At 45.4% G+C, this 23,321-nt stretch overlaps 1 protein-coding gene across 1 annotated transcript; it reads left to right on the forward strand.

Moving 5' to 3' along the window:
- Positions 1-19,155: 19,155 nt before the first annotated feature.
- On the forward strand, positions 19,156-19,830 carry LOC114696002 (ras-related protein Rab-28-like; the record flags this gene model as incomplete). Its single annotated transcript, XM_037208826.1, has 1 exon — positions 19,156-19,830. A coding segment is annotated over one exon (585 nt), but the record flags the coding sequence as incomplete, so codon positions are not given.
- Between the last annotated feature and the right edge of the window lie 3,491 nt (positions 19,831-23,321).

Below are 23,321 nucleotides of genomic sequence, written 5' to 3' on the forward strand. Positions count from 1 at the left end.
GAGGTCCTGAGTTCAATTCCCAGCACCCATGTGGTGGCTCACAACCATCTGTAATGAGATCTGGAACCCTCTTTTGTGTACATAATAAATAAATCTTTAAAAAAAGATACAAGAAGACAAGGCAAAAGCCCCCTATGGAGGCTGGACAAGGCAGCCTAAGAGGAGGAAAAGAGTCTCGGGAGCAGGCAAAAGAGTCAGAGACACACCCGCTCCCATTGTTAGGAGTCCCACAAGAACAGCAAGCTAAGAGCTGTAACAGATACACAGAGGACCTGGTGCAGACCTGTTCAGGCCCTGTGCTTTCCATTTCAGTCTCTGTGAGCCTATGATGATTCTGTGAGCCTTAGTTGATTCTGTGGGCCATGTACTCCTAGTGTCCTCCATCCCCTCTGACTCCTACAGTCTTTCCTCCCATCTTCTGCTTGGTTCCCTGATCTCTGAGGGGAGGAACCTGATGGAGACATCCAATTTAGATTCTGCATCATGTCTGGTTGTGGGTCTCTGCATCTGATACCATCTGCTGCAAAAGGAAGCCTCTCTGATGACATTGGACAAGGCACCAATCTATGAGTGTAGCAGAATATCATTAAGAATCATTTCTTCTTCTTCTTCTTCTTCTTCTTCTTCTTCTTCTTCTTCTTCTTCTTCTTCTTCTTCTTCTTCTTCTTCTTTTCTCTCTCTCTCTCTCTCTCTCTCTCTCTCTCTCTCTCTCTCTCTCTCTCTCTCTCTCTCTCTCTCTCTCTGCCAGTTGTGTTTGCTTCTACCCTAGGTCTCTGGGCCATCCTGTCTCTGATTCCTGGCTATCCAGGCAGTGCAGGGCATGGGCTCCCTCTTGTGGTGTAGGCTTCAAGTTAAACCAAACACAAGTTCTACACCACCCTTGTCCCAGCACATCTTACAGGCGGGACAGATGTAGGTGGAGGGCTTTTGGCTGGATTGGTGTCTTCTTTTTCTGTAACCTGCAGAGTACCTTCTCACACCAAAGGGACTAGAATACAGGGGTCAAGGCTCCAAGCCCTTACCCGCTCAACCTCTCTACAGTCAATGAGCTGTGTGGACGCTGTCCTTGGCAACAAGGACCACTGTCAATTTTCAGAGAGTAATATTCTGTCTTAGCATTACCCTGGGTTGTTTAGGGATCTCAATGGGAACCTATTGGCCAGCAACTCAACTGAATGTAACCTGGTCCCATACTGGAAGCCTTGCCTGGCTACAAAAGATGGCCAGTGCCAGAGCTATGGTAATAAAAACTGCATAGTGTTGGCATAAAAACTGACATGTAGATCAAATGGAATCAACCTAGACATAAATTCATACACCTGTACTCACCCGATTTTTGATAAAGAAGCCAGAAATGCACACTGAAAAAAAAAAGACAGCATCTTCAACAGATGGTGCTGTTCCAACTGGATGTCTGCATGTAGAAGAATGCAAATAGATCCATATTTATCACCCCGCATAAAACTTAAGTCCAAATGGATCAAAGACATCAACCTAAAACCAGACACACTGAACCTGATAGAAGAGAAGGTGGGGAGCATCCTTAAACACATTGGCACAGGAGACAACTTCCTGAACAGAACACCGATAGCGCAGGCACTGAGATCAACAATTAACAAAAGGAGTGTGAATTTCAAGATGCAGACAAGGATGTAAAGCATCTGTAAGTCTTGAAGAGATTAGTGCCACTAAAGAGACACCAGGAACTTGGCACTGGGACAACAGGGAAGATGCCTTTCACTCCATATTCTGATCTTTGTTAATACTTGATAATGCCCGTGTTTTCATGGTAACCATTGGGCAAGCGAGTCATTTTATTACAAAGCATTAATTTCAAATTGTAGGAAAACTAACATTCATGAGCTAAGTATTAAAGAGAGCCAGCAGATGTCGTTCTTTCCAGGGTACCAAGCCTTGATAGTTTTTAGGATGTCTTTAAAAATCTCTCTCTCTCTCTCCCTTCCCCCCTTGCCTTTTTCCTCTCCCTTCCTCTCCCCCCCCATGTATGTACGTGTGTGCGCGCGCGCGTGCAAACTCACGTGTGTATGGAAGCCAGAGGTTGATGTTAGCGGTCCTCCTCAATCACTTTTCCACGTTAATTTTTGAGACTTGATCTGTAATGAGCCTGGAGCCCTCTGCTGGCTGGCCAGCGAACCTCCTTTCTCTTCCCTGCTTCCCTAGCTCTGGGATTACAGGGGTACACTGCTGCCTTGGGACGGACATGGGGCCTGGGGACCTGAACTCGTGTCTTCATGCTTTGTTGATGGAGCCATAGTCCCAACTCTTAGAATATGTTTCCAGGGGCTGGAGAGATTTAGCACACACAAAGAAAGGGTCGAGTGCTTACTGTTCTCCAAGAGGGACCTGGTTTGGTCCTAACTTCCCCATTGGGTAGCTCACAACTGTCTGCAATTCCGATTCCAGGGACTTTTCTGGCTTCTGTGGGCACCTGCATGTTCATGATGCAGATAAACTTATGCAAGCACACATATATACACATACATACAAATAAATAAATCTTCAAAAAGAAAGTTTCTATATGCTGAGAACCATCACGGAATATCACTGTGGTAGTTTGAATGTAATTGGTGCAGGGTAAAAGGGCCAGCCAAATTACATCCAAACTACCTGAATGGGATTACAATACCCCAAGGGTACTCTAGCTAGGAACTGATTTATAACTTGCTTCCTAGACGGTATCTGCAAGGCCGCCCTTAAGGTAGTAAATTATGAAAAAGTCCAAGCGGTCATCCAGGAAAAGCATGAAAACCCATCTCAATTCCCAGACCTCCTCACAAGGGCTCTCCTACAGTAGACCAGTCTGGATCCTGAGACCCCAGATGGGAAGCAACTCCTTAAGACCTACTTCTTCTCCCAGAGTTTTCCTGATATTGGGGCCAAACTTAAACGTCTAGGGAGAGGACCCCTGACTCCACAGGCAGAAGTCTTCACTGTGGCCTTCAAGGTAAACCATGGGAAATATGAAAAAGCCCCCAAATAAAAATAACTAATGATAGATAAGGCCACTCAGCTGGCTGAAACAAAAGCCCAGCCTCCCTGGTCTCCTAAAGCCCAAGAGCCACTGTGTCCTTGTTTCAAATGTGGTCAGGAGAGTCACTGGACAGGGGCCTGTCTGAACCTGTGTAAACCACCCAGACCATGTCCAAGGTGCCGTCAAGAAGGACACTGGAGTGTTGATTGCCCCCATGTCCCTTGAGACATGAGGATATCAAGCCCAGATCACCCTTCATTCCACCTCCTTGGTTGTGAGCAACTGAGGGGGCCCTGGGCTCCCTTGGTCTGACCACCACCATCTCCAACAGGGAGCCTCAGGTAGTCACCATAGTATCAGGGCGATCCATCTCCTTCTTTCTGGACACCAGGTCTACTTATTTTTGGTCCTGATGAAGCTCTGGGGATCCACCTCTCCTTCTCTTTCTTCTGTTGTTGGAGTAAGGAGACAGCCTGACCAGGCTCACCAAATCCCAGCACTTAGCTGTATCTCTAGGGGTATCCTCCTTTCCTAGTGGTACCACCCTGCCCCACCCCCTTTCTGGGAAAGGACCTCCTAGCCAAAGTGGGAGCCTCTATTTCTTTTGCTACCCTATCTGCTTGACCCCAGGCTCACCAGCCATCCCCCCTCCTCCTCCTCCTCCAAACCACATGAGACACCTTTTCCCTTACTGACCTCTCAGGTAGATCCCTGGGTATGGGACACTCAAAACTCCTCTATAGCCAAATCTCACCCCCCTTATTCAACTACAAAACCCCACCAAATATGTAATCCATGCTCAATACCCATTTTCTTTCCAAAGCCTCGGGGGAATTAAGCCTCTCATCTCTGACCTAAGAAAGAATCCCCTGCTCCCCCCCACTTCTCCCTTTTATACCCCCATCCTCGCAGTTATGAAAACCAATGGAACCTACCGCTCGCTTCAGGATCTCCGACTTATCAACTCAGCAGTAGTTCCCCTTCAGCCCCTAGTGCCCATGTCTTAACACTTCAAAATGACTCAAGTCGCTGATTGGACTCTTAAGATGTGTGCAGACCACCTGTTTCTGCTGGCGTCTGCTGTCCATCATATTTGGTTCTAAATTCTTGAGCTGCTTCTTCCTCCACCTGCTCTTGGCATCCATCTCTTCTCGCCTACTTGGTAAATGTCCTCTTTCTGGCTCCTGGAGCTTGCTACATCCCTGGGGCCTCACCATGTGGGTACTCTCTATTTATTAAGACACTTGCTCCTCTTCCTTTATTGGAGCCCTCCCTGTTTTCTGGCCTCCTCCCCCTAGGAGCTGCCTGCTAAGCCCCCCACCCCCACCCCTCTGCAGCTTCCTTAAGCCTGTCTGGACCTCTGCAACCTTGTCGCCCCTGTCTCTCAGCTCCTGCTTGGAGCTTACAGAAAGTCCCTGCAGCAGAGTTCATTTTCAGACCCCTCCCCTCTTCCTCCATGGACTCTGATTTTATCCTAGCCTCACTCCGGCTTCAGCACGGTTCAAATGGTCAAAACTGGCATGCTCTATCTGCAATGATGGCAGCTTCTGCCGCTGCAGAAACATAGGGTCCACATTCTCTTGTATCTAAACTTGCTTTCTCCTCTATTTCTTCTCATCTGCACCGACCTGGGGCAGCTCTTACATACGGATGTTTATCGTCCAGGAGACCCCCACCTCTGAGCAACAGCTTGTCCTAATAGGGTCAGGAAGTTGCTCTACAACAGGCTGTCAAAGGCTGATTCAGCTCCCTGTAACTTCCTCCTCCATCTCTCCTCCACTGGGGCTTCATCCCCATGCCTGTTTTCTCTGTATTTGTATGATAATTCCTGTCCTGAAAACAAAAATCATAAAAACAGGGTTTATGATAGAATTTAAAAACAATGCTTCTTTAATAAGGTATCAAAGCTGCACCTCCATGTACTCATACAGGGACTTGCCTCATGCCGGTAGCCGAACTCTCTAATGTAAGAGTCACTTAGGTGGTATTAGTTTAAAAAGGACATGAAGGGATCATGGAGAACAGCTAAGACTTGGCACTGTGTGGAAGGACTGAATTCCCAAAGAGAGCCCGGGAAAGGCTGTTGTTGAAAATTCAGCCCAGTTTTAGTAAGAGTCCAAGAAAGTGTTATAAAGGTCTGAGAATGTGAAAGCTTAAGTTAGCTCTGAGGATAACTTAAGTTCCGAGGGTCTAAGTGTTATATAAATGGAAGTTCTGAAGGTATAAGAATCAGATGCTCTCACCTCGCTGCTTGTTAATTGCTCTGAGCTAAATATCTCTACCACCCCTTTCTCTCCCACATCCCTCTCTTCAGGTTCACAGACCGCTTTAACTCCTCAGGATCACACCTTGTGGGCACCCTGGATTCTGCAGACTGCAATAACACCACAACCCTTAGTACCACCACCCAGCCCTATGTCCAAACATTCACAATGCTTCAATTCTCTGTGGTAATACAAGTTTATCACTGCTTACCCACTAGGGGTCTGGGACTTGTGTTCTGGTGTTCCTTTTTCCAAAGCTAGGGGTGGTACCTGGTGAAGAACCCTTGCCAGTTCCCGTCACTGAGTTTATAGAGGCACGGCATGAGAAACGAGTAGTTCAGGCTATACCCCTTCTAGCAGCCCTGGGCATAATCGCCAGTGCCAGCACCAGAGCAGCAGGACTGACTACCTCACTAGCTAGTTACCATCGGCTTTCCTGGATCTCCATCCAGGATCTCCAATGGGTGGCTCAGACCATCCTAATCCTCCAGGGCCAATAGACTCTCTGGCCGCCATAGTGCTACAAAATTGATGAGGATCAGATTTACTAACAGCAGAGAGAGGTGGTCTTTGTCTCTTCCCTGGGAAGGAATGTTGCTTCTAATGTTAATCAATCAGGTGTAGAAAAGATAAGATCCAACAACTTCAGATGGATCTTCAAAAATGTAAGAAACAACTTGGTGCCTCTGGCCAGTGGATCACTGATAGTCCAATATGGAACCAGATGCTCCCCTTCTTAACCCCTCTTCTCCTTTTCTTTCTTTTTCTTTTCTTTCTTTCTTTTTTTTTTTTTTTAAGACAGAGTTTCTCTGTGTTGTTTTGGTGCCTGTCCTCGATCTTGCTCTGTAGACCAGGCTGGCCTCAAACTCATAGAAATCTGCCTGGCTCTGCCTCCCAAATGCTGGGATTAAAGGCATGTGCCACCACTGCCCAGCTCTTTTCCTTTTCTTAATCCTACTAGTTGTGTGATGCCTTGTAAACTTGTCTAGATTCCTTCAATAACAGAGTCAAAAGATTTCTAACCAGACTTTTAAACAGTTAACTATTACAGGATTACCAGCCCGTAGCTATGGAGCCAGAGACCTGTAGCACTCAGTTATATCCTTATGATAAAGATCAAGATTGACTCAAGAACCTCGATGCCCCAATTCAGCAGGAAGTAGTCTAATGATAATGCTGCCTCCTTTCTCAGCCCCATTTGTTTATTAATAAACAAAAGGGGGAATGTTGGGTAAAAGGGCCAGCCAAAGAAACACATCCTGACCTTGAAACCAGAACCAAAGAAACATATTTTGGCCTTGAAACCAGAGCCAAAAAACCACACTCTGCCCCTCAACAACTCAGCACAAAAACCAACTAATCCCTGATCAGGAAAACCAACCAATTCCTGAGCACAAAATCCAGCCAATCTCTGAGCTTGTCTAAGCTCAGGGATTGAAATCTGACCAGTCCCCACCCTGAAAACCTCACCCTGGAAAAACTCCACCTCTAAGAAGCCCTATATAAGCTCTGTACCTGTTCAGTTGGGAGCTGCCTTTTTCTATCCTGGCAGAGGCAGCCACCCTCCTGGATTCTTCCCTGCCAATAAATCTCTTGAACAAGGTTTGGGTGAGACCTTCTTTCACCAGCGTGGAGCAGAGGGAGCAGAGTGGTAACACTTTCACTAGGGAAACCCTTCCCTGCCAGGGCAGAGTTGTTACACTGGGGAAACCTTTCCCTGGAGCAGGGCTGTAAGCTGTTACACTTACAGTGACTTCCTGGCATTCCTTGGCTCCCGACTGCCAGGATACTTTTCCATCAGAATTGCTTACAATTGGCCCCCATAAGCTCATGGGAGGTGGCACTATTGGGAGGTGTGGCCTTGTTGAAGGAAGTGTGTCACTGTGGGGGCGGGCTTTGAGCTCCCTTTTGCTTAAGCTTCACTCAGTGTCACTGGCCACTTCTTGTTGCCTGCAAGATGTAGGACCCTCTACAGCTCCCGCCCCATGTCTGCCGGCACTCGGCCATGTCGCACCATGATGATAATGGACTGGACCTCTGAACTGTAAACAAGTCACACCAATGACATGTTTTCCTCTATAAGAGTTGCTGTGGTCATGGTGTCCCTTCACAGCCATAGAAACTCTAAGACAACATGTGTAGATATTTTCTTGCATGATCTTATAAATGCAAATATCATTGCACTGTATATCTCTGCCTACTTTATAGACTAGAAAACTACTGGTATGAAGTGAGTGGCTGGGGAAGTACCCCTCTACTCAAGAAGGCTCTTTGTTTAGACCCCCCACCCCCACCACTGGACAAAAATGACTCAAGTTCCTGACTATTACCAGCTTGGGGTGAAATCAAGCAGAATAAATCATCTTTGGTGAATCCTCTCTCTCTCTCTCTCTCTCTCTCTCTCTCTCTCTCTCTCTCTCTCTCTCTCTCCTCGGTGTCACAGGTGTCCCATCTTCTGACATCGTGACATATTGTCACATTTGTGGGGCCACACTCGTACTGTCCTGAGATGCCTGTGGCCCGTAGGCTGTCGCTTGGATGTGTCTGAACTATGTGGTACTGCAGCTCTCTACTCCTCAAAGCAGTCCAATGAATACTCATGGTTAGGCTCCCGTGCGTGGTGAGGCACAAAAGCAAGCCCCGCCCTTCTTCTGGACCTCCTGCTCTCCCTTGCTTGGGTATTGTCTAGGATGGCTGCCCAGTCCTACAGCTGACTGTCACCTGCATTCTAGACCACCCCTTCCTTCATAGGTTACTACTCGGTATTCGGTGCCAACCGTTCTCCTCTGTCTCTGGGGAAATGGCTAGCACAGGATTTACCCAACCCCACCTCTTCAAGAGCTTTGAAAACGATGACAGCTCTCTTAAATTTCACTGACTTCTAAAATCTGTAGATCATGGGACAGAGGATGTTGGGTGTGGCCAACCCTGGATGGTACTAATCCGGTCCCTATAGCATGTCTTGCTGTCACTGAACTCAGTTTACCTGCTCGGGCTTTCCTTTCCCTCAGGGTGGGGTACTTCCCAGGAGTCTCTCTGTCCTGTCGTGTAAACAGTCCTAAATTAGATCACACCCCAGCTGTGCCAGAGTTCTCAGCCTTGGTCTCAAGCACAGGCGTCCAGTACATCTGTGCAGGTCCAGGTCAGTCCTGGCTTATGGCTGCTGTGCGGTAGTAATCGTTAACCCTTCTGTTCACTCTCAGAAGAATCCTTGTTGGGATAGCAAAATGTGGATGCCATTCTCTCTCTCGCCATCTTTTCCATAGCCTAGCTGGAAAGTGAAGGGAAGGGGGGCTCGGAAACCAGGTCAGTAGTAATTGTGGAATTACCCAGCACGCACTTCTGCTTAGTTTTCCTTGCCTGACCTTTGCTGCCGGGACAGTTACGACCCTGACTGAAGCCCTGATGGTTTCTAATCATTTCTCCAAAACCTGGCCTTCTCTGTGCCCTGAGTCTCGGTCATTTGGCCTCTGTCACCAGCTGTGACCTTCCCCTCGAGGCCCGCCCAACACGCTGTCTTCCCAGTGTGCTTGCTTTGTGCTCTGCAAGGCATGCTGTGCTTAGACGTCATGGTTCCACCAGGAAAGAGGGTGCTCTACCAGAAAGGTCAAGGGCTTTGAAGCCAAAAGGTCCAAATTCAAATTCTACCTTGGAAGTTAGCTGTGTGATATTGAACACATCACTTTAACACCCAGCATGTGTGGGATGGAATTATTACTTGGAACAGATGGATTAACTTATGCACTGGAGGATTTCCTAGTGTGCTCAGGCTGAGTCAGTTACCTGAGGCTAGGTCAGTCTTTTTGGAAAATCAGACTTCTGAATTAGTTAATATTAACTGTCAACTTGACATGGCCTAGAATCACCTGGAAAGAGAGTCTTAATGAGCAATTATCTAGATCAGTTCAGCCTGTAGGCATGTCTGGGGTGGGGGTGGGGGCTTTTTCTTTTATTTGAAGATTTACTTATTTATTACATACACAGTGTTCTGTCTGCATGTATGCCTGCATGCCAGATCTCATTATAGATGGTTGTGAGCCACCAAGTAGTTGCTGGGAATTGAACTCAGGACCTCTGGAAGAGCAGCCAGAGTGGTCTTAACCTCTGAGCCATCTCTCCAGTCCATGGGGGACAGGGGTGGCTTTCTTAAATGTGAATTGATAAGAAAGCCCAGACAACTGTGGGAAGCACCATTCCCTAGGCATGGGGTCCTGAACAGAACAGGAGAAAGCTAGCGGAGACCAAACAAGCCAGGACGTGTTTATTCTCTCTCTGCTCTTGACTGTGGATGTGACATGATTAGTTGCCAGAGCTGTCCCAATCATGGTTGGTTTGTTTGTTTTTGTCAGTACATTTTGTCACACCATCAAATGTGAAACTAGAACATGGGGCTATATGTAAAAGAAGCTGGGAAAGTCAGCCAGGACCAATCAAGCTGATTGCCCACCTTCATTTTAGGGGGACGACGGGCTAGTTCCTTCTGTCCACCCTTTTCAGCACTCCAAGCCTAGACTGTTCTCATGGAGGAGTGTAGCTGACAGCGTTCTCCATCTCATCAGCTCGTAAGAAAGATCCAGGGGTGTGTGCCAGGAGCAGGGGAAGAATCTCTCTCCCAGCAATCCTTTCCTCACTTTGTATTCAAGACACCGGGAAAAGCATTATTTCAGCACTTCACACTGAGATGAAATCAGAAGGAATTGGGAACATGTGTGTTATAAGCATCCATATTAATGACCTGAAATATAAAGCATACTGGCAAGGCCACATAGATAATAGTTCTGTTCTTCCTTGGATGGGAGACGGTGCAGAAATTTAAGATTTCAGTAAACATCTCCCTTCCGTGTAGAAATCCCCAGCCTGGGACTCAAATCTGATTAAGCGAGTCAGGTTTACATTAATTACGGTATATTACTAACATTTTTCAGCATTCAGAAGTGACTGGGGTCTCTGTGGATCTGGTCGGTTCCTGGCAATTATGCACTTGGCTGCTAGTGTAATCCAGCCTGCCAAATGCTGGAACGATGCTCCACGTCTGCGGCTTTCAATCTGGGGAGGAGGACGCTGTCCCACACGACACTCCTTCCCAAGGTGGCCAAATCCTGCCTACAGTTTATTTATATCTGTTTGTCCTGAAACTGGACCAGAAGGGATACAGCCACATCCCTTTGCCCTGTTCAGCTTCTGCAGAAAACATCTGGGAGACTGTGCACTGATTTCACAACCTGTCTGCTACCTTTTTTTTTTTTTTTTTTTTTTTTTTTAAGAAGTCAGTTCATGCATAGTTCCTTAATCAGAAAATCACATTCAAACATAACCCATTGGATGGGTTATTCGAAAACACTAATTCCTCAGAGACCATCAAGTCTACATCCCTGTTCAGATCCTAGACTGAATAATGACATTCTTTGACTGGAAGGTTCGCGTGAATGCTCTTGTCTCAAGGGTAGCTGTTTCACACTTGCTTGTTCACCGGTCTTTACTGAGTTGGGGCGGGAGAAGCGGGGGAGTCTGTCATTTAGCATGAGGGCGCTGGTTAAAAAAAATAACTTTAAGGAATGTTTGCAAGGACTGCCTTGGTATACATGAAGATGATGGGGGCATGTGCTCTTCAAGGCAGGGGTTGATTGATTTTTTTTTTTTTTTGGACACCAGAAGCCATTATGTAAGTGAATGTGTGTAAGCACAGGTGTACCACACAGTGACTAGCATTTTGTCCACTTTCCCCCCTTTTTCCCTTTCCTTCTTTTTATTTGATTTAGACAGAGCACTTACCTAGCATGAGTGAAACCCTGGGTTTGATCTTTTTCGCTGCCAAACAAACAGCAAGCAAAAACTCCAAACATTTAGATGCATAGTTGTGGTGCTTTGACTAGGAATGCCTCCCATAGACTCATGCGTTTGAATGCTTGGCCCATAGGGAGTGGCACCATTAGGAGGTGTGGCCTTTGTTGGAGTGGGTGTGGCCTTGCTGGAGGAAGTGTGTCACTGTGCAGGCAGGCTTTGAGGTCTTGTATAGTGAAGCTATGCCCAGTGTGACACACAGTCTCCCCCTGCTGCCTGCGGATGAAGATACAGAACTCTCAGCTCCTTCTCCAGCACCATGTCTGCCTGCATGCTGCCATGCCTCTGACCATGATGATAATGGACTAAACCTCCGAGACTGTTAAGCCACCTCAGTTATATGTTTTCTTTTATAAGAAGTGCCATGGTCATGGTGCCTCTTCACAGCAATACAACCTAACTAAGACAAGAGTCAAACACATTTCTCTCAATAGAGCAAGAGGAAAGTACCAGTATCTACTTGAGCCAAGGCTGTACACACATTGGTTAGTCTTTTCTTTTGCCCCTCCTATTAGTTTCCCCACCATTGTCTCCCTCCTTCCTCTGCTTTTGGGGGGCGGGTAGCTTGGCTTTCTGACTGATTCTGTGTTAGGGTATAGCCCTTGCAATGTTCACCTCTTTTTCTTTAGTTCATAGGTGGTGTTTCTTCTACAGGACCAATGTTTTTTTCTTCTGTGAAATCTTCCAACATCAGCAATTCTTTCTTTTTCTCCATTAAGCTTTTTTTTTAAGAGTCCATGGAAGAAATGAAGTGTCACAATAGTCAGATAGTCAGATGGACAGATTAACAAAGACCAAACACCAGCCTCCTCATCCCCAGCACCATGACCTATCATTGTTATCCCCATAGCCAAGTTTTTCAATAGAAAAAGCTACACTCTGCTTGCTTTCTTCTTTGTGAAATTCAACAAGAAAAATAAGTTCTTCTAGAAGAAAAGACAAAAGCAGAGGATAAGAAATATGTCCGTTTATGAGATAAGAACCCGATCTTTTTTCTTTCTTACAGCTAGATTTTCTTAAGATAAGAACGCAAAAACAATGTAAGGAAGAAGGGTGCATTGTGGTTCCCATGTCCAGTGGCATACAGGCCATCATGGTGGGAAGGCAGGGCATCAGGGGCCTGAGGCTGGTCTGGCAATCAGGAAGCAGAGACATCACATTTCAACCACACACAGGAAGCAAAAGGAAGGAACAGGAAGTAGGGAGGGAGTATAAACTTTCAGACCCACCCATTGTGATGTACTTCCATCAGCAAGGCTCTAGCTCCTAAATGTTCTGTAACACCCTCAAATAGCACCACCAACTAGGGATGAAGTGTTCAAATGTGGGAGCCCATTGGGGGGGGAGGTGTGTAGATGTAACCAACCATCTTATTAAAATAAGAAACACAGAACCAATGTAAAAGAGAAAGCCGAGAGGTCAGAGCTCAGAGCTAAAATCTTACCTCCTGCAGTGCTCCTAGCTTCCCCGAAAGAGAGCTACTTCCTGTGTGTCTGTCTTTAAATAGTCTTTCTGTTCTGCCTTCTCATTGGTTGTAAACCCAAACACATGACTGCCTCCTCACTGCCTGTAAGTACCGCCCTCCAGGTCTTAAAGGCATATGTCTCCAATGCTGGCTGTATCCCTGAACACACAGAGATCTACCTAGCTCTTCTACCAAGTGCTATGGCTCTAATAGCTCTGACCCCTGGGCAACTTTATTTATTAACATACAATGAAAATCACATTTCAGTACAAATAAAATACCACCATATTTCTCCTTTTTTATTTTAATAAAAAGAAAAAAGGCAAAAGGTTATAACTAACAAAAGAATAACTATATTCAAAAGTACAATAACTATATACAATATATACAAGTAACAAATACCTAAACTATGTCTAGTCCATTTGTATTTGACAAATCAGAGAAAATAATTCCCTTATCTATCCTATTTTAGTAAGTCTAAAATGTATCTAATTCACTTTCTATCCTAATTAATCTTCAACTATAACTAACTAACTTTCAACTATAACTAACTACTTTTGCATGCTGCATTCGCATTCTCAAAGGCCAAAGATTCAATTATTGCCTTACTAGCTTCTGAATCTGAGACCATTCTCTTTACTGCTGAAGCCAGTCTTTGTAAAAAATCTGTGAAAAATTCTTTTGGGCCTTGCATAGCCTTTGTAAATGACTCAGGTTTTTTTCCTGGTTTCTCAACTCTGTCCCATGCATTCAAGGCTGCCATTTGACATAAAATTAGGGTTTGGACATCATATAAACATTGTGCTTGTACTGAAGCATATTGGCCTTCTCCAATAAGCTGATCCTGGCAAACTTGTATTCTTTTATCCCTCCATTGTTTTTCTATGTTTTTAGCTTCATCCTTAAACCAAGTTAAAAATTGCAGCCTCTGGCTGGGTTCAAGAACAGCTTGTGCCAGCTCCTGCCAGTCCTGTGGTATAATCCTATTGTATGTTGACCAAGAGTTTAACATTTGCTTTACATATGGGGAATGCATGCCATAAGATACTATTGCCTCCTTAAACCTTTTTAAATCCAACATTTCAATTGGAGCCCAATTATTTTGTGTAATCATTTGATCAGGCAACTGCTGTACGGTTACAGGATAAATTAAGGGTGACTGTGTGAAAACAGGCTTTCTTTCTGTAACCTTATGATCCAAACTTGAAACAACTTCACTGTTAATTTCTTCTATCTGAATTTTTACAGGTTTAACAAGTTTTTCTAAAGCTGTCATCCTGGCACTTAAATAGACTATCTTTTTAAATTGTAAAATGAGGGTAATCATGGTGATAAACTGCATAATTCCAATAATACTAATTGTATTAGTATTCCATTGTCAGACTGCCTAAAATTTCAAGCAAAACCCAATTTTCTTCCAATGTACACATGAAACCCATTTTTTTTAATGTGGAAAAAAATTGTCTTTTAAATAGTTTCCTTTAAAATATCTGATATGTTGTGACTTACCAAATCTGCGTAGAACAGTAGAAATCCGAGCGAATTTCAAAACAGCCACCTAGTGTCCTAGGTGTGAATTGAGAGAGAGAGAGAGAGAGAGAGAGAGAGAGAGAGAGAGAGAGAGAGAAAGCGAAAGCGTAGCCAGCTAAAGCTTAAATCCAGCCACTTGTTCCCTCTTGAGCCAAGTCAAGGCTTGGCTTTACAGGCAGGGGCTCTGTTTGGCAGGGCAGGCCTGAGTTGGGATTAAAGGTGTGCGCCACCACCTCACAGCCGCTGAGCTTTTTTCTTAAGGTGCATTATTGACATAAGGAGAAAAAGTGCATGGAAACTCCTGCTCGCTAGGGGCTGGTGAGTGTGAGACCAAAATGAGCCATCTTAGAAATAAGACCAAAATGCTTTCACCCTAAAACTAAGGCCTGAGATTTCTCCTTTTAGATACAGGCCATGAGTTACTAAAACCAGTCAGTTCAGATTCTAGAGAAACCAGGAAGTGTAAAAGTACAGAGTCACAAGGTAGTCACGAGGTAATGACTGCCAGACTATGGAATGTCCTCTCCCTGGTTTCCAGGATAACTGACCACAGAAATGTCCCCACCTGAAAGCAGCCAATGAGAAATGGTGGCGGGTAACCACTTCCTTAGAAGTAAGATTAAGCCATGATTTCTAGAAAGCCCCTAGAAGTGAGTCAATCAGAATTGTACCCGTACTAGCACCCCTAAATGACGTAACCTTGTGGTTTTTGCCTTTAAAAACTGAGCTTGCAGAGAGGTGGGCACTTCCTCCAGCTTCCACTGCGTTGGACCTGTTGGGTGAAGTTCCTGCCTAGGCTTGGATATCCCAAATTAAACCTTGCTTTTGCATTCTGGCATGCTCGTCTTTGGTGGTCTCTCTGGGGGGTCGCGATCTGGGCACAACAGGGAGACAGCCCCGTCAATAAAGATCTTGCTCTGTCTTCGGTGGTGTTTGTCACTTGATACAAGCTAGAGTCATATAGGAAGAGGAAACTCAATTGGGAGAGCACTCGTTAGGTAGCCCACGGGCAAGTCTGTGGGGACATTTTCTTGATTGATGATTGACATGGGAGGGCCCATCCCACCAGCTCTGAGCAGGTGACCCTGGGTTCTATGGTAGGGTAGGCTGAGCAAACCAGTGAGCAGCCTTCCTTCATGGTCTTCCTGCCCCCAGGTTCCTGCCCTGAGTTCCTGCTCTGATTTCTCTCTGGGATGGACTATAAACTACGAGCTGAAATAAACCCTTTCCCTCCCGAGTTGCTTTTTGCCACGGTGCTTTATCACAGCAATGAACACGCAAACACACTGTGCAAGCACACGGACTTGAGTTTGATCCCCATGGTGACAGGCACTTGTGATCTCAGTGCTGGGGAGGGGACAGCTGGACAGGCGGATCCCTGGAGCTCACTGGAGTCACCAGTCTACTTCCAGGCCAGTGAGAGACCCTGTCTCAAAAACCAAACCAAACCAAACAAACAAAGCAAGGGGAATGATGCCGGAGGCTGGGTTGTCCTCTGGTGTGCTCTCTCTGTTTCTCTCTCTCTCTCTCTCTCTCTCTCTCTCTCTCTCTCTCTCTCTCTCTCTCTCTCTCTCTGTGTGTGTGTGTGTGTGTGTCTGTCTCTATCTCTGTCCCTCTTTCTCTCTGCTCTCCCCACAGGAAGAGAATGATTTAAATATTCTCCTCCTCTGGCAGTTACTGATCCCCATAATCCCAAAAGCTTAAACAGAGAATGTGGTGTTCGGCTGTTGCCTTCCGCAGTCACACTGAGAATGTCAGCTTCTACTCCGGCGTTCCTCTAACACCCTCAGGGAAGGTCACCCTGATAGTACCTTCATTCACTGCATGTCATGTGACCTCTCTGTGATGTGTTATTCTGACGAGCAACATTGTCTTAAATTTACATTTTTTTCTTCCCTCAGTTCTCGAGAAGCAATACGGTCAAGCATGGTGTGGCCCCAAACCTGTAATTCCAGATGTTGGGGAGGCTGAGGTGGGAGGATCCAAAGTTCAAACCCTGCCTGGGCTAGAGTTCAAAACCAGCTCTGTTGATTTAGGCCCTTTCCTAAATATATATGTGTATATACATATATAAATATATGAGACACATATATTTAGCTACATCCCCAGCCCATGTATGTACACATACACATGTACACATACACACATATGTTATATATACACATATAACACACAGTCATATACACACATACTATACATATATACCACACACATATACATACAACACACATATACATACATACAACACACACACACACACACACACACACACACACATACACACACATACGTATTTTGGGGATATAGATCAGTGGTAGAGTTTGCCAAGCAAGAGCAAGGTCCTGGGTTCCATCCTAAATAAAATTTAAAAACAGAGAGAGAAAGAAAAGCTAAGAGCCATCTGGCTTTGCCTCATTTGTTCTGTTTTAGTGTTCTTGTGGTTTCAGTGGCTCGTCAGTTGGTGATTCCCCTCTCTGCCTCTGGCTCTCCCTGTCTTCTGAGTTCCCAGACTATGTTTCTAACTGTTTCCCATCGTTGCCGTTGTTGGGTGGTAAGAATCAGCATGTTCAAGACAGGAACTCTGTCTCATCCTCAGACTGACTTTCCTTCCAGGTCACTGTAGCTCTGCCCCTGGGTCATCCCTGCCTTCGCTGGCATATGTAGTTTGGCATCCGACTGTGTGTTGTCTCTTTTAACTCCTTCCTTTCACATGCCTAGCTTCCCCCTTCTCTCCATCTCCATGGCAACCTTTGTTCTGTTTGGAAAGCCTCTGCTCCTCCACATAGCCCTTTTAGTCCACTTTAACTAACCATCTCCTAAACATATGCCGTGCACTTTGTAATACTCACGAAGACCCTCTCCCATGAGTCTCTTGGCATCTCTTGACATCCCTTCATGCCATTTTAATGTGAATATTTCCCTCACACTCCAAAACAATCTATGGAACTTTCTGAATATTATTTCTTTCCATGCTGAGGTCTCTAGACTCTAAGCTTTAAGAAGACAGATTTCATGTATTTTTTTTGTATCCATAGTGTGACAACGGGAACAGTAGGAACGCATTATCTGTCACATAAATAAACTAGACACTCTAAAATTACAACTTTAATTTTTTTTTTATAAATGTTGCCAGGATGGCTGATGTTTTAGAGTTGAAAATATAATATTAAGCCAGGTGAGGTGGTGCACATCTTTAATTCCAGTACTCAGGAGGCAGAGGCAGGTGGATCTCTCAGTTTGAGGCCAGCCTGGGCTACAAAAGCAAGTTCCAGGGCTGTCAGGGTTACACAGAGAAACCCTGTTTCAAAAAACAAGACAAAACAAAACAAAAAAAAACCCGAACAAACAAAAAAAGCAGTATTATTTCAAGAGTGTCATGAATATTAATGCCTCTTTTGGAAATTATCCAAAGCTGGTCTGTAATAATATATGCTCCAAGTATTCTTGATCCCATATAGTTCCCTCTCTGTAATCTGGGCTGGCCCAATGAGTTGTGTGGTTTTTTTTTTTTTTTTTGAAAGAAAATTGAAATATTTGTTTTATTTTTATATGTGTGCATATTTCCATGTTAGCACATGTCATGTGTGCCAATGTTCCCAGAGGCCAGCTGGAGTGACAGGCAGCTGTGAACCGCCAGATGTGGGTGTTGGGAACTGAACCCTGGTCCTCTGGAAGAGCATCAAGCACTCTTAACTGCTCAGCCAGCTCTTCCGCGCCATTTGCTTTTTCCCCAACAGCATGAGGTGGAAATGTCAACGGATGATTTCCAAGCAGGGCTGCTCAGAGGTCACAGAGTGTCTGCTGGAGTGTCTTGGAATGCTTGCTCTTGGGACACTTCCTCTGGGAATTCAGCAATGTGCTGTGCTCCACGGGTCTTAGGAAGAGGCCAGGTGTAGGCCACATACAGACCCCTGCAGGGCTGGCTCTCAGCCAACAGCGAACATTAACTGCCATGGCAGGAGTGAGGTGTGAGACTGAACAGCCAGCCCACCCCGTGACATCCCTGCTGTGGGAACTGTCCAGCTGAGCCCATTCAACCCACAGGACTATTGGGAAGAATGACAAAATAATATTTTGAGCCAAGACGTTTCATAGCATTTGTCAAGCATCATTGGACAGCCAGAACACCTTTGAAGTGAAGAAAATATGATGCTTGAAGTTATTGCCAAGAATACTTTCATCTCTCGTACGGCGGGCCTTGGGAATTGATGCTGCCTCATTTCACAAACACCGGTGCTGCTCTGCAAGCTGCACTTTCCCGTAGTTATATCCTGGTGATGTTTTTACATATTTGTCTTTAAAAATCTTCAATTGAATTCTCTAACAAGCTCACACACATCAAATCCTCACATGGTGAATGGTGGATACGCGATAGTGAAAAATGGCATCGTAAGCTCCTTTCAACTGTAGTCCCTGTGATTTTTTTTTTATTGCATTAGAGTAAAATTTCAGAATAGTTTTTTTTTCTTTTCTTTTCCTTTTTTAAAAAAGGTCCTTCCTATGAAATGGCCATTCTCCAGTGAAACAGTCCATGGCACATTTTAGTTAATAACTGCGCTGGCTAATTTTATGTCAACTTGACAGAAACTAGAGTCGTTTGGGAGAGAGCTTCAACTGAGGAAAATGTCCCCACCAGAATGTCCTGTGGGCAAACCTGTGATGCATTTTCTTGACTGATTATTGACGTGGGGGGACCCTGTTCAACAAGCAGTGTCACCCCTGGGGTTGTGGTCCTGGGTTCTATAAGAAAGCAGGCTGAGCAAGCCAGGAATCCCATCCCTCCATAGCTCCTGCTTCAGTTCCTGCTTCAAGGTTCCTGCCTTGAGTTCCTGTCCTGACTTCCCTCAGGGATAGAGTTGGAAGCTGAAATAAATAAACCCAAGACGGGGCGGTGGTGGCACACACCTTTAATCCCGGCACTCGGGAGGCAGAGGCAGGCAGATCTCTGTGAGTTCGAGGCCAGCCTGGGCTACAAAGTGAGTTCTAGGAAAGGTACAACGCTATACAGAGAAACCCTGTCTCGAAAAAAACCCAAAAATAAATAAATAAATAAATAAACCTCCTTAGCTACGTGTTTTGTTCAAGAGACTTTTGGGAAACAGTACAAGCAGACTATAGGACTGGATTTCTTTTTGAGAAGGATTACCTTACCAGGAAATTTGAATGTTACCCTTCAAGTTTGGGATATAGGAGGGCAGACAATAGGTGGCAAGATGTTGGATAAATACATCTATGGAGCACAGGGAATCCTCTTGGTATATGACATTACAAATTATCAAAGCTTTGAGAATTTAGAAGATTGGTATTCTGTGGTGAAGATGGTGAGTGAAGAGTCAGCAACTCAGCCCCTGGTTGCTTTGGTGGGCAATAAAATTGACTTGGAGCATATGCAAACAGTAAAACCTGATAAACACTTACGATTTTGCCAGGAAAACAGTTTTAGTAGCCACTTTGTTTCAGCCAAGACAGGAGACTCAGTCTTCCTGTGTTTTCAGAAAGTTGCTGCAGAAATCCTGGGAATCAAATTAAACAAAGCAGAAACAGAACAGTCACAGAGGGTGGTGAAGGCAGATGTTGTAAACTACAACCAGGAGCCCACGTCAAGAACTGTTAACCCACCTCAGAGTTTCATGTGTGCAGTTCAGTGAGCACACACTGTATTAATAGTTTTGGCTGTTCTTCCCCAGGACTGAGCCCAGGCTGTGTAGGAACATGTTTTTATCAGTGATCATTTCTGTAGTCAACTCAAACTTTCCTCCTGTTCCACTCCTTCATCCTTAAGTGGCCCCACAATAGTGGGTAGCTCCTTGGCCTGGAAGGAATTCAGCTTCGGGAACACACATTTTGAAATCTAAATGGAGAGTCAATTCTCTGGACTGAGACCACCTCTTCACTCCAGAAGAACCACATTGCTTCTTTACATCCTCACTACTTTTTTCCTAAGTATAAAAAGTTTAACCAGATATGAAGATGTTCCAAGCTTTGATCATCATTTTCTATCTGAACTCATGTATGTGAAAGTGTACTTCAGAGCAGCGATGGTGAATAGTTACTCAAGAAAGTGTTCCTTTGCTGGCTATTGAGAGTAAACTATACAAAGCTGCATTTAATTGAAAGTGAGTGCTTCAAATGAGGCTGTAATAGAAATATTTTTTTTTCATTTTTAAAAGGAGCCTAACTTGTTTATATTGTAGTTTATAACTCACTAGTAGTGAGTATTTGATATTGTATTTTTATTACTGTATCATGGTCATTGCATATTTTATCATATTTGGCTTAGATGGCTTTATGAATTTTGATAAATGGTCCAGGGTCAGCTGATCCTCCACATGAATCTCCTACAGACTGCATGAGAGTGCTTCCAGGTGAGTCATGACATCCTTGGATCATTGTGGATCGATCACACTATACCTGATGTTCAGATGTTTTTCTCTCATAAATAAATTTATTTAAATTAAAAAAAGAAAGAACATGTGGATGCCTTCGGCACCCCATCACTTGCTAAGTCTTTTCTTCCCGTGTGTCTGTGGTGCTGTGTCTTAGACTAATAACTTGTCTGTCCCCTACTCCTTTATGCTTTTCTAGATCTCCTCATTTTTACATGGAAGTCTCCCCTCAAGGGTGACACCCAGCAATAGTGACCGTTACACCGAGTAAATGCCAAGCGTTGTATTCTTGACTTGACGTTCAAAAGCCATTTGACGGGTCTAAGCAAGATATGTGAAGGAATGTGAGAATTCCTATGCTCCTCCCCTGACCCTAATGAGTCATAGATGAGGAAAGGCACGGTAGGAGAAGTGAGGTGGTCAGAGGTGATGTCAGACACTGGAGAGCAAGCAGCCTCTGTGGCCTCCCGCTTCCTCCCAGGAGCCTGTATGAGAGAAGGGGGTAGTGTGGAGGATGCTTATGGGGACAGAGCGCCGAGGGAGCTCGTGACTACGGGAAAGCTTGCCCTGGGCTTCCTTCCTTTACCGTGGGGCGTCCTTGAAGAAGTGCGGTGGAGCCTGTCAATACAGCAAGTCCCCAGCAGGCCACCTGATCCCGTATGTCACAGTGGAGCAGACAGCAGCCCTGTCGCTGAGGAAGGGCTTGCTAGGCAGCCAAAAGGAAGTGTGAGAGCAGAGGGGCATGAAGGGCCTTCGTGGTCAGGGACCGGTTGTGGTGAGTGTGTGTGCACTTTGTGACCGGAAGGCAGATGTGGGTTCACCCCTCAGTCAGCCTTCACCTGGAGGTCATCAGACAGAGGGCATCAGCAGGTACCAGGTAGCACTTTAAAAGACGTATTAGTTAATGTGATAGTAGCATGTCAATGCAAATGGCCATTGCTAGGAGCCCGGTGTGGTATGTGGTATGGCTTTGCCCATAGCTCTCTTCCTCAGACTCACTTTGCACATTAGGACATTTTCAGGATTGCTAACGCAGTGATTTTCCCTCAATTCTCACAGTTTTGTACTACTTGTGGTTAGTATCTGTCAGTGTTTAAATACTTAGGCACCCTTGGCTTTGGTCTGCTAATTATTTCTTGGGATGTTGTGGTAGTTTGAATGTAATTGGCCCCCACGATCTCACAGGGAGTGGCACTATTAGGAGGTGTCTTTGTTGGTGTGGGTGTGGCCTTGTTGGAGGAAGTGTGTCACTGTGGGGGCGGGCTTTGGGGTTTCCTATGCTCAGGATACTGCCCAGGGTGTCAGTCAACTTCCTGTTGCTTGCAAGATGTGGACTCTCAGCTATTTCTCCAGCACCACAACTGCCTGCCCCGTCATGACGATCATGGACTGAACCTCTGAAACTGTAAGTGAGCCACCCCAATGAAATGTGTTCCTTACAAGAGTTGCTGTGGTCATGGTGTCTTTTCACAGCAATAAAAACCCTAAGACAGACGTCTTTCGGGGAGCTGGTCACCTTTCCAGTCACAGGCTGTAGATTTTCTCCTGACCATTCTTGTCTTGTGTCTCTTCCTGTTTTCAGATACCATTTTGTACTCATTATGCAGCAGTTCATAGTTCTGAGAAGGGGACTAAATGCCCGATTCTTCGGCACAAAGACTGAATAAAGCAAGACCCACGTCGTCCATTCAACAAAAACACACGTCATATCAAAGAACAGAAAAGTGTTCTCTGGCATCATCATCGTGTCTTCTTGGGGAGACACCCAGCCCCCACAGTGTGCACAGGCTTGTCCCGAATGTTCCGTGGAAATGACGTCTCATTGGTTTGGGGTGATAATGTCTAGATCTCAGATGTTAAACTTTCTATTATAATAGAAAGGATTGCCTCTTCTTCGAAAATGAGCAGGTTTTCCTGATGTGAAAATCTGTTTGTGACTATATCATTTGCAGTGAAGTAGTTGGAAGCCTTTCCGTTCTGGGGACTTGTGGGCACAAGCACATGCTCCGCTGTCCGAACCTGTGTCCTCCGTGGAAGAGGAGCTGGCACTAAACAACCAACAGGGGGCGCTGCAGGTCCCTTCAGCCCAGACAAACGTCGTCAACTTCACACAGAAGCAGAGCTTCCAAGGCAACCACAGCAGGCTGCTTTTAGGAAGAGAGAAGTCATAGTTTGGGGACTCAGCTCAGGGCATGAACCAGGTGCTAGGCAAGGGCTTTACTACTGAGATACCGTTTGTTCTCTCTCCCCTCCCTTCCTCTCCACTTCCCTTTTCTCAGCTTTTCCTATGTTGCCCAGGCTAGCCACATACCAAGAACCTGAACTTTCAATCCTCCATGTGTGTGACACCACACACAGCCTTGTCTTTCGGTTTCTTTCTTTTCAGGGTTCTTTATTTATTCTGTCTAGTGTTCTACCTGCAGGCCAGAAGAGGGCACCAGATCTCATTATAGATGGGTCCACCATGTGGGTGCTGGGAATTGAACTCAGGACCTCTGGAAGAGTAGCCAGAGCTCTTAACCTCTGAGCCATCTCTCCAGCCCCTACTTTCAGTGTTGTGAATGGAACCCAGAGCCTCACTGAGCCACACTCCCATCCTGCTGATTTATTTTTAAGGAATGTATTAACAAGCTTCTACATAATAGTCAACTTTTCTTCTAAGCTGTGTGAGAGCCCCCACAAGCCTGAGGCTGAAATGCAGCCTAGAAACAGTCGAGCGGCGTAAGAACATGGACACAGAGAAAGAAGACCCGGTGCCGCCATTCTGGGGATTCTCTCGCTTCTATTTCCAGCCTATCGCTGGTCAAAAAAGCCAGCGTGAGGCAGGTCCCTTCCAGGGTTTG

This window comes from Peromyscus leucopus, chromosome 9 (genome assembly GCF_004664715.2).
Source record: "Peromyscus leucopus breed LL Stock chromosome 9, UCI_PerLeu_2.1, whole genome shotgun sequence".
In the NCBI taxonomy this organism is placed as follows: Eukaryota; Metazoa; Chordata; class Mammalia; order Rodentia; family Cricetidae; genus Peromyscus; species Peromyscus leucopus.